Source organism: Garra rufa, chromosome 24 (assembly GCF_049309525.1).
Source record: "Garra rufa chromosome 24, GarRuf1.0, whole genome shotgun sequence".
Lineage (NCBI taxonomy): Eukaryota > Metazoa > Chordata > Actinopteri > Cypriniformes > Cyprinidae > Garra > Garra rufa.
The window spans coordinates 9,472,073-9,484,262 of NC_133384.1; the positions used below are offsets into that span (position 1 = coordinate 9,472,073).

General features: G+C 34.9%; 1 protein-coding gene across 1 annotated transcript in view; it reads right to left on the reverse strand.

Annotated features, from left to right (window-relative positions):
- The window catches only part of piezo2a (piezo-type mechanosensitive ion channel component 2a), a 235,552-nt gene that overhangs the window by 104,780 nt on the left and 118,582 nt on the right, over positions 1–12,190 (reverse strand). The window contains 2 exon segments of the mRNA XM_073830385.1: positions 875–1,088; positions 3,240–3,522. Of these exon segments, the coding sequence (XP_073686486.1) occupies positions 875–1,088; positions 3,240–3,522 (497 nt within the window).

The window sequence follows — 12,190 nt, forward strand, 5'->3', positions numbered from 1 at the left end:
TGACTCATAAAATAAAATAATATTAATATAAAATAATATAAATAAAATTAACTAAAATAATAAAATAATCTAATTGTACTATTATTATTGTTGTTAATAATTACAATACCATTGTGCTTTTAATTTTATATTTTTTTTTATTTCAAAAATATTTTTATTCAAATATTAAGTATTTATTTATTTATTTATTATTATTATTATTGTGCTTTTACATTTTATTATTATTTTTTATTTCAAAAATCTTTTTTATTAAAAATATTACATATTTAAAACTATTTAAAAACGACTTAGAGAATAAAATAATCATGAAAAAAAATCTAAATAATAAAAATGATGCGGCTCCTATGTTTAGGTTCAATAATTTCACTTTCAGTCATTGAATACCCTGCTCTGGAAGACAGTCCCTGTACATGTCAATTATCCACTTAAGTTTAGCCTTTAATCAAGAACCAGCTTGACAAGATAAACACACATGACCTCAATTCATACTGGCGTTCTCGATTCGGCAGCGGACGCCAGTCGCTGTAATGCCACATAACCAAACACGGTAGTTTGCTAAATCAGCGTAATCGTTCTGACTGAATTTTCCTTTTGTGTTTGATTTTCTGATTGGTTACAGTAAGAAGATCTGGCTGCTTTAGTGTAAGCTTGTGGTTGAGATGTAAACCCTTTATGTTCAAAACAAGCAACAGCATAAATCAAAGCATTCACCTGCCTGGCATGAAGTCTCACATACTCCAGCAAATCTCAACAAGTCAGGGGTATGTTTTAAAAAAGGGTGGTGACTTGTCTACAGAGCTGATCCTGAATACATTAAGAGCTCATATCCCATTCAATCCAGCTCTTTGACAGGTAACAGGCGGTGTTTTTTCACCTGGCGTAACTGTTTCCTGGCGGAACGGCCTCTTGGAAGAACTGGAACTGGTAGAGGTAGAGCATGATGAGGTGTCCGGCGCTGAAGATGGCCATCAGGACGCACAGACAGCTGAACAGGAGCGGGTCGAATGTGCGGCAGAAAGACCACCAGGTGCACAAACCCAGGAACGTGAAGAAATACACAGTGGAGGTCAGAGAAGGCAACATCATACCTGAATGAGGGACACATCGAGAGAAGAAGGAGAGAAAAAAATCAATTCCCAGGACAGTACTGAAGATGCAATGAAGTCCAATTTGTACAACAGCATTTTAGTGCCACGTAAAAAAAAAAAAAAAATCTAAGATTATGATAATAAAGTCATAATATTTTGAGAATAAATAAAACATTACGAGAATAAAGTTGCAATATTATGAGAACACAGTTGAAATATTTTGAGATTAAAGTCAAAATATTACAAGAGTAAAGTCTAAATATTACGAGAATAAAGCTGAAATGTTTTGAGAATAAAGTAAAAATTATGAGAATAAAGTCCAAATATCTTGAAAATAAAGTCAAAATTACGAGAATAAAGTTGAAATATTATGAGATTAAAACTGAAATATTACAAGAATAAAGTCAACATGTTTTGATAATTGAAAATTACAATAAAGTTTAAATATTATGAGAATAAAGTCAAAATATTAGAGAGTAAAGTCTAAATATTTTGAGAACGAAGTTGAAATATTATGTAAATAAAGCTGAAATGTTTTGAGAATAAAGTTGAAATTACGAGAATAAAGTCTAAATATTATGAGAATACAGTTGAAATATTATGTGCAAAAAACTGAAATACTAAGAAAATAAAGCTGAAATATTTCAAGAATAAAGTCAAAATACTACGAGAATAAACTTTATTCTCAAAATGTTCCGACTTGAATCTTGGATTTTTCATTTTTTAATGTGGATTTTTTTAAATTTGGACCCACTGCTAAATTTGCACAGGGAAATACACTGCCTGGCCCCAAAAAAAAGTCGCCACCTGGATTTAACTAAGTGCTATGATCTGGGTTTGCTGCAGTTGGTCAGGTCTAGGTTCAGCAACAGTATGTGCTCAAAGAGTGAGGTCAGCTGACTACCTGAATATAATGAATGACCAGGTTATTCCATCAATGGATTTTTTCTTTCCTGATGGCACGGGCATATTCCAAGATGACAATCCCAGGATTCATCAGGCTCAAATTGTGAAAGAGTGGTTCAGGGAGCATGAGACATCATTTTCACACATGGATTGGCCACCACAGAGTTCAGACCTTAAACCCATTGAGAATCTTTGGGATGTGCTGGAGAAGGCTTAGCGCAGCGGTCAGACTCTACCATCATCAATGCAAGAACTTGGTGAAAAATGAATGCAACACTGGATGGACTTTGCAGAAGCTTATTGAAACAATGCCACAGCGAATGCGTGCCGTAATCAAAGCTAAAGGTGGTCCAACGAAATATTAGAGTGTATGACCTTTTTTTTGGTGGCGACTTTTTTTTTGGCCAGGCAGGTGTATTTCTCCCTTACACAAAATTATTTGAAATCCTACTGAATCCTATTGACTCGATTTTTTAATCCTTAAAAGAGTAGTTTACCCTAAAATGAAAATCACTTATTATTAGAACAGTTCTTGAGACATTTTACATCACTGTCTCACCAATGGATCCTCTGGAGTGAATGGGTGGCGTCAGAATGAGAGTCCAAACGGCTGATAAAAACATCACAATAATCCCCAAATACAATCCAGTCCATCAGTTAACAACTTGAGAAGACAAAAGCTGAAACAAATCCATCATCAAGACATTTTTAACTTAATACTTTGAGTCCATAATCCATAATAACACTCCCTTCAGTGAAAAAGTCCATCTCCTGTTGTCTCTCACATCAAAATCCAGCCACACGTTTGTTTAAAGCCGTTTTGGACTCCTGATTCAGACCTTTTAAACTGGAGGAAGCACCATTATGGATTATGGACTTGTATTTTAGTTAAAAATGTCTTAATGATTGATTTGTTTTAGCTTTTGTCTTCTCAAGATGTTAACTGATGTACTGGATTGTACTTGTGGATTATTGTGAGGTTTTTATCAGCTGTTTAGACTCTCATTCTGACGGCACCCATTCACATCCATTGGTGAGACAGTGATGCAATGACACATTTCTACAAATCTGATCAAGAAACAAACTCATCTACATCTTGGATGGCCTGAGGCTGATGTTTTACTTATTTTTGTTTGATCTTTGGGATATTACAATGCACTTGAGCTTGTATTTATCTTCAGTTTATAAATGAATGCTGCATATCGATCCTATGTCGTGAGCGATGTCTGTCTCAACACTACCTACCTGTGAGGCCCAATAATATGGTTACGACTACTTTTCCTGCAGTGGTAATCAGATTGCCAACGATTTCCTTGAGTTTGGACGCCATGTCTGCTATTTGCCGCAGGATCTTCATTTTGGTACTTTCTTCAACTTCTGCCTCCTCAAGTTCTCCATCCTCTATGTCCACTTCCTCCTCCTCAGGAAGTTCACAGTCTTCATCGCCCAGCTCAAAGTCCTCAAACAGCAGCTCCTCCTCAAGCTCCAGTTTCTCGCTGTTCTTGTCTTCTTCCTCATCCTCCTTTTCCTGAAAACATGAGAATGGATGTTTACTATGAATCATAAAGGAGTTATAGGAAGTGCAAGTTTCAATTTTAATTTTTTTCCAATGGTTATGGGTACACAGTTGGATGTAACCTACAGAAATACCATGTTTTTTAGGCATTTAAGGTTGGATAATATGCTAAATAAAATAAATGCAGTTTTTTTAAATCAGCATATTAGAATGATTTCTATGAAAATAAAGACAGAATATTATAAGAATAAAGTCAAAATATTACGAGAAAAATGTCGAAATACTTTGAGAATAAAGTCTAAATACTACTAGAATAAAGTCGGAATACTTCGAGAATAAAGTCGGAATACTAGGAGAATAAAGTCGAAATACTACGAGAATAAAGTTGGAATACTTCAAGAATAAAGTCGGAATACTATGAGAGTAAAGTCGAAATACTACGAGAATATTGTCGGAATACTACGAGAATAAATTGGAAACACTACAAGAATAAAGTCGAAATACTACGAGAATAAAGTCGAAATATTGCGAGAAAAAAGTCAAAATATTGTGAGAATAAAGTCAAATACCACGAGAATAAAGTCGAAATATTACGAGAATAAAGTCGGAATATTACGAGAGTAAAGTCGAAATACTACGAGAATAATGTCAAAACACTGTGAGAATAAAGTCGAAATACTACGAGAATAAAGTCGAAATACTAAGAGAATAAAGTCGAAATATTGCGAGAAAAAATTCGAAATATTGTGAGAATAAAGTCGAAATACTACGAGAATAAAGTCGAAATACTACGAGAATAAAGTCGAAATATTACGAGAATAAAGTCGGAATATTACGAGAGTAAAGTCGAAATACTACGAGAATAATGTCAAAACACTGTGAGAATAAAGTCGAAATACTACGAGAATAAAGTCGAAATACTACGAGAATAAAGTCGAAATACTACGAGAATAAAGTCGAAATACTACGAGAATAAAGTCGAAATACTACGAGAATAAAGTCGGAATATTACGAGAATAAAGTCGAAATACTACGAGAATAAAGTCGGAATACTACGAGAATAAAGTCGGAATATTACGAGAATAAAGTCGAAATACTACGAGAATAAAGTCGGAATATTATGAGAATAAAGTCGGAATACTACGAGAATAAAGTCGAAATACTACGAGAATAAAGTCGGAATACTACGAGAATAAAGTCGGAATATTACGAGAATAAAGTCGAAATATTACGAGAATAAAGTCGAAATACTACGAGAATAAAGTCGGAATATTACGAGAATAAAGTCGAAATACTACGAGAATAAAGTCGAAATACTACGAGAATAAAGTCGAAATATTACGAGAATAAAGTCGAAATACTACGAGAATAAAGTCGAAATACTACGAGAATAAAGTCGGAATATTACGAGAGTAAAGTCGAAATACTACGAGAATAAAGTCGGAATATTACGAGAATAAAGTCGAAATACTACGAGAATAAAGTCGAAATACTACGAGAATAAAGTCGGAATATTACGAGAATAAAGTCGGAATATTACGAGAATAAAGTCGAAATACTACGAGAATAAAGTCGAAATACTACGAGAATAAAGTCGAAATACTACGAGAATAAAGTCGGAATATTACGAGAATAAAGTCGAAATACTACGAGAATAAAGTCGAAATACTACGAGAATAAAGTCGGAATATTACGAGAGTAAAGTCGAAATACTACGAGAGTAAAGTCGAAATACTACGAGAATAAAGTCGGAATATTACGAGAATAAAGTCGAAATACTACGAGAATAAAGTCGGAATACTACGAGAATAAAGTCGGAATATTACGAGAATAAAGTCGAAATACTACGAGAATAAAGTCGGAATATTACGAGAATAAAGTCGGAATACTACGAGAATAAAGTCGAAATACTACGAGAATAAAGTCGGAATACTACGAGAATAAAGTCAGAATATTACGAGAATAAAGTCGAAATACTACGAGAATAAAGTCGAAATACTACGAGAATAAAGTCGGAATACTACGAGAATAAAGTCGAAATACTACGAGAATAAAGTCGAAATATTACGAGAATAAAGTCGAAATACTACGAGAATAAAGTCGAAATACTACGAGAATAAAGTCGGAATATTACGAGAGTAAAGTCGAAATACTACGAGAATAAAGTCGGAATATTACGAGAATAAAGTCGAAATACTACGAGAATAAAGTCGAAATACTACGAGAATAAAGTCGGAATATTACGAGAATAAAGTCGGAATATTACGAGAATAAAGTCGAAATACTACGAGAATAAAGTCGAAATACTACGAGAATAAAGTCGAAATACTACGAGAATAAAGTCGGAATATTACGAGAATAAAGTCGAAATACTACGAGAATAAAGTCGAAATACTACGAGAATAAAGTCGGAATATTACGAGAGTAAAGTCGAAATACTACGAGAGTAAAGTCGAAATACTACGAGAATAAAGTCGGAATATTACGAGAATAAAGTCGAAATACTACGAGAATAAAGTCGGAATACTACGAGAATAAAGTCGGAATACTACGAGAATAAAGTCGAAATACTACGAGAATAAAGTCGGAATACTACGAGAATAAAGTCGGAATACTACGAGAATAAAGTCGAAATACTACGAGAATAAAGTCGAAATACTACGAGAATAAAGTCGGAATATTACGAGAATAAAGTCGGAATACTACGAGAATAAAGTCGAAATACTACGAGAATAAAGTCGGAATACTACGAGAATAAAGTCAGAATATTACGAGAATAAAGTCGAAATACTACGAGAATAAAGTCGAAATACTACGAGAATAAAGTCGGAATACTACGAGAATAAAGTCGGAATATTACGAGAATAAAGTCGGAATATTACGAGAATAAAGTCGAAATACTACGAGAATAAAGTCGAAATACTACGAGAATAAAGTCGGAATACTACGAGAATAAAGTCGAAATGCTACGCGAATAAAGTCAGAATATTACGAGAATAAAGTCGGAATACTTACTACGAGAATAAAGTCGAAATACTACGAGAATAAAGTCGGAATACTACGAGAATAAAGTCGAAATGCTACGCGAATAAAGGCAGAATATTACGAAAATAAAGTCGGAATACTACGAGAATAAAGTCGAAATACTACGAGAATAAAGTCAGAATACTACGAGAATAAAGTCGGAATATTACGAGAATAAAGTCGAAATACTACGAGAATAAAGTCAGAATACTACGAGAATAAAGTCGGAATACTACGAGAATAAAGTCGAAATACTACGAGAATAAAGTCGGAATATTACGAGAATAAAGTCGGAATACTACGAGAATAAAGTCGGAATATTACGAGAATAAAGTCGGAATACTACGAGAATATAGTCGGAATACTACGAGAATAAAGTCGGAATATTACGAGAATAAAGTCGAAATACTACGAGAATAAAGTCGGAATACTACGAGAATAAATTCGAAATACTACGAGAATAAAGTCGGAATACTACGAGAATAAAGTCGGAATATTACGAGAATAAAGTCAGAATATTACGAGAATAAAGTCGAAATACTACGAGAATAAAGTCGAAATACTGCGAGAATAAAGTCGGAATATTACGAGAATAAAGTCGGAATACTACGAGAATAAAGTCGGAATACTACGAGAATAAAGTCGGAATATTACGAGAATAAAGTCAGAATATTACGAGAATAAAGTCGAAATACTACGAGAATAAAGTCGAAATGCTACGAGAATAAAGTCGGAATATTACGAGAATAAAGTCAGAATATTACGAGAATAAAGTCGAAATACTACGAGAATAAAGTCGGAATACTACGAGAATAAAGTCGGAATATTACGAGAATAAAGTCAGAATATTACGAGAATAAAGTCGAAATACTACGAGAATAAAGTCGAAATGCTACGAGAATAAAGTCGGAATATTACGAGAATAAAGTCAGAATATTACGAGAATAATGTCGGAATACTACGAGAATAAAGTCGGAATACTACGAGACTAAAGTTGGAATATTACGAGAATAAAGTCGGAATATTACGAGAATAAAGTCAGAATATTACGAGAATAATGTCGGAATACTACGAGAATAAAGTCGAAATACTACGAGAATAAAGTCGGAATATTACGAGAATAAAGTCAGAATATTACGAGAATAAAGTCAGAATATTACGAGAATAAAGTCGAAATACTACGAGAATAAAGTCGAAATGCTACGAGAATAAAGTCGGAATATTACGAGAATAAAGTCGGAATATTACGAGAATAAAGTCGAAATACTACGAGAATAAAGTCGGAATACTACGAGAATAAAGTCGGAATATTACGAGAATAAAGTCAGAATATTACGAGAATAAAGTCGAAATACTACGAGAATAAAGTCGAAATGCTACGAGAATAAAGTCGGAATATTACGAGAATAAAGTCAGAATATTACGAGAATAATGTCGGAATACTACGAGAATAAAGTCGGAATACTACGAGACTAAAGTTGGAATATTACGAGAATAAAGTCGGAATATTACGAGAATAAAGTCAGAATATTACGAGAATAATGTCGGAATACTACGAGAATAAAGTCGGAATACTACGAGAATAAAGTCGGAATATTACGAGAATAAAGTCAGAATATTACGAGAATAATGTCGGAATACTACGAGAATAATGTCGGAATACTACGAGAATAAAGTCGGAATACTACGAGAATAAAGTCGGAATATTACGAGAATAAAGTCAGAATATTACGAGAATAATGTCGGAATACTACGAGAATAATGTCGGAATACTACGAGAAGAAAGTTGGAATACTACGAGAATAAAGTTAAAATATTACGAGAATAAAGAGGATCATGTGACACTGAACACTGGAGTAATGGTGCTGAAAATGCAGATTTAATCACAGAAATAAATGACATTTTAACAGATATTCACATAGATAATAGTTATTTTAAATTGTAATAATATTTACCATTTTTTACAGACCATACGGTATTTTTAATCAAATAAACCCAGCCTTGGAGAACAGAAAGAAAATCACTTGAATTAAAGACGAGTCCTTAAGTATGAGCTATAGTAATTGTCATTCCTGACAAATATCACTTCAAAAAAAATTCTGTCAAATTTATTACAATGTTAAACTGTCCTTCTTTCTTTATGAGAGAGAAAAAAATCAATCTGTTGTAAGATGAATCTGTTCTCTCTGAGGAAGGCTAGAAGAGTTAAAGTGAGCCTCCAGTTTCCCCTGGCACAGATTTAATCAAATTCAAACCCATAACTCAGCAAAACTCAATTCATACTGTCAGAATAGACTTCAGTTTCAAAGACAACATCCGTCAGGTTCAGATAAACATTTTTTGGTTGAGTGAGTGATGCTCAAAAACAGAAATTCAATTAAATTTTATTTTGGAATATTAAATGTGACCCAATTCACTGGGGAAGCTGAAGACTGGCAGACAAAATGATGCCACATGAAAAATCCGCTCACAGACAAAACAAAGTTCCTCATGATAGATCTGTGAAGGATTAACAAAACTTCAGGTTATATAACGTTGGCTGAATGTGAGGAATTCAGCCTGAAAGTTATTAGTGTTTCGGATATTGTCTGGAGGTTCGGCGATCAAATCAAGAGAGGCTTGTTGACGTCAGCGCAGCTTCTCCCTAACTTACAAAAACATGTTCTAGGAACGTTTTGAAAACAATTCTAAATCTCCATTTTATTGTTTATGTGAACATTCCATTTAATCATTTTGCAAACAAAAGTTACTTTTGAATATTCTCTGAACTGTCTAAAACTAGGATGTTATTATTCAAATGTGTCATGAATGATATATAAACAATGTTTTTTGCTAATGTTCTGAGTACATTAATAAACACCAGATAACTGAACAGACATTCTATTAATGTTACTGGAAATGTTTGTTCATAACTTGTCAGAAAGTTAGCCAAATCTCAGAGTACGTTCCTGTTAGCTGGGTCATCGCAAGCCTATGAAAAAGTCAAACTTTCTAAACACTAGACTGCTCTCTGTGCCGTTATATATACCCAGATTGAAATAATACAAGCCCTGCTGAGCTAAATCAGCTGTTTATTTGAACGAGCCACGCTTCACAGTGAAAACAAAAAACTGACAGCGTTTTCCCTGACTATATTTACCGTATTACCACAGTGAATGAGTACTCTGTGCACCTCCATTACAATCATCTTAATGGGCAAAACACACAAAAACAGAACTTCAGAAAAAAACATGTGACTTTAATACTTCTATCTGATCATCCTAACTGATAAAACAAGTCACTCTTGATGAGGAGATGAGGGTTTGTAAAGCATGGACTCAGTGATATTGTATTTTGGCAGGAAGCAAATGTAACTGTGGAGTTAAACATGTCTCAATTAGCCTTTTTCACACAAATGGGAAATTACGTCAGCGCAGGGTGAAGTTAGTTCAGCTACAGGTCTGCGCCTATTATATTAGCATGCCCTTGTCTCAAATAATGCTTTTTACCTTTTCTGTTTTGTTTGTTTTCCAAGCTGTTGTTATATAATCAACAAAGAAACAATATTTTTATTTGTTTGTAATTTATATGACCACTCAATATAGCGCCGGCTGGTTTCTGTTCTCCATCTCTGGTATATTTGAGCGTATTTTCTTAATTTACTCAGTCATTTCTGTCAAATCACTACATCATGATAAGTTATGACAGCATTTATATCCAAATGCACATTTTTTCCAAGAATAAATTAAATAATTCTGAGTCCGGTTGATGCATAAACTCAATACAACAATGTAATCTCGATCCTTCAGGAATAAAGTCATTAATCTAGTCATCTCTTGTTTAGTATTAAATTATTTGATTATGTATATCCCTTGGCACATTATACAACGTACGTTTACACATCATGTTAATAATGCAAAAGAAATACAATATTATCTTAATAATAATAAAAGCAACATGTAATTCTTTAGGGTCTTAATGAAAAGTCTATAATATACTTTGGTTAAAAATTCTCAATAGTAGTGTATAAAAACACCCTTTTACCTAAAATCAGCTCTGCAAAATATCAGCTCATTTTATAGTCCCTTTAAATTCAAATGAGCTCTGCTCGCCCCGCCCCTCTCTGATGTGGGATTATGAGCCGTAATGTTTACTTTAGCTGCATTTAGCCGCGTTTAGTCGCGTTTAGCCTTGTTTAGCTGCATCAGGAACGATTTGCACAAACACAGATGCATATGTAGATCGGGATCGGCGCTTTCCTTTCAAAAACGAAAGTAACGTTATCCTCTGCGTCTTCAGCGGCTCAGATATTGGGAGTAAATGACGACTGCTGTGTTCATTATTACATCCAACAACAGAACACCTCAGTCGCTCAATCTGAGATATTTCTTGTCTTCCTCTGCACCTGAGTCACACAATGGCGATCGGAGTTGGACTGTTTCAGCTCGGTGAGGGCGGGGCTAAGGTAAGGTGCTCATGTCAGTCAACTTTTGTGGGAGGGGCCTCTGTCTGAGAATGACCTGAATAATCTGAGAATGACCTGATTTTAAAAAGGGGATATTACTTTTAAGATTAAAAAAAAAACACTGGGTCTATTTTTATCATTGTAGGGTGGTTGTGTACAGTCGAGGCCAAAAGTTTTGAGACTTACACAAATATTAGTTTTCACAAAGTTTGCTGCTAAACTGCTTTTAGATCTTTGTTTCAGTTGTTTCTGTGATGTACTGAAATATAATTACAAGCACTTCATACGTTTCAAAGGCTTTTATCGACAATTACATGACATTTATGCAAAGAGTCAGTATTCGCAGTGTTGGCCCTTCTTTTTCAGGACCTCTGCAATTGGACTGGGCATGCTCTCAATCAACTTCTGGGCCAAATCCTGACTGATAGCAACCCATTCTTTCATAATCACTTCTTGGAGTTTGTCAGAATTAGTGGGTTTTTGTTTGTCCACCCGCCTCTTGAGGATTGACCACAAGTTTTAAGATCTGGGGAGTTTCCAGGCCATGGACCCAAAATGTCAATGTTTTGGTCCCCGAGCCACTTAGTTATCACTTTTGCCTTATGGCACGGTGCTCCATCGTGCTGGAAAATGCATTGTTCTTCACCAAACTGTTGTTGGATTGTTGGAAGAAGTTGCTGTTGGAGGGTGTTTTGGTACCATTCTTTATTCATGGCTGTGTTTTTGGGCAAAATTGTGAGTGAGCCCACTCCCTTGGATGAGAAGCAACCCCACACATGAATGGTCTCAGGATGCTTTACTGTTGGCATGACACAGGACTGATGGTAGCGCTCACCTTTTCTTCTCCGGACAAGCCTTTTTCCAGATGCCCCAAACAATCGGAGAGAGGCTTCATCAGAGAATATGACTTTGCCCCAGTCCTCAGCAGTCCATTCGCCATACTTTTTGCAGAAGATCAATCTGTCCCTGATGTTTTTTTGGGAGAGAAGTGGCTTCTTTGCTGCCCTTCTTGACACCAGGCCATCTTCCAAAAGTCTTGTCCTCACTGTGTGTTCAGATGCGCTCACACCTGCCTGCTGCCATTCCTGAGCAAGCTCTGCACTGGTGGCACTCCGATCCCGCAGCTCAATCCTCTTTAGGAGACCATCCTGGCGCTTGCTGGACTTTCTTGGACGCCCTGAAGTCTTCTTAACAAGAATTGAACCTCTTTCC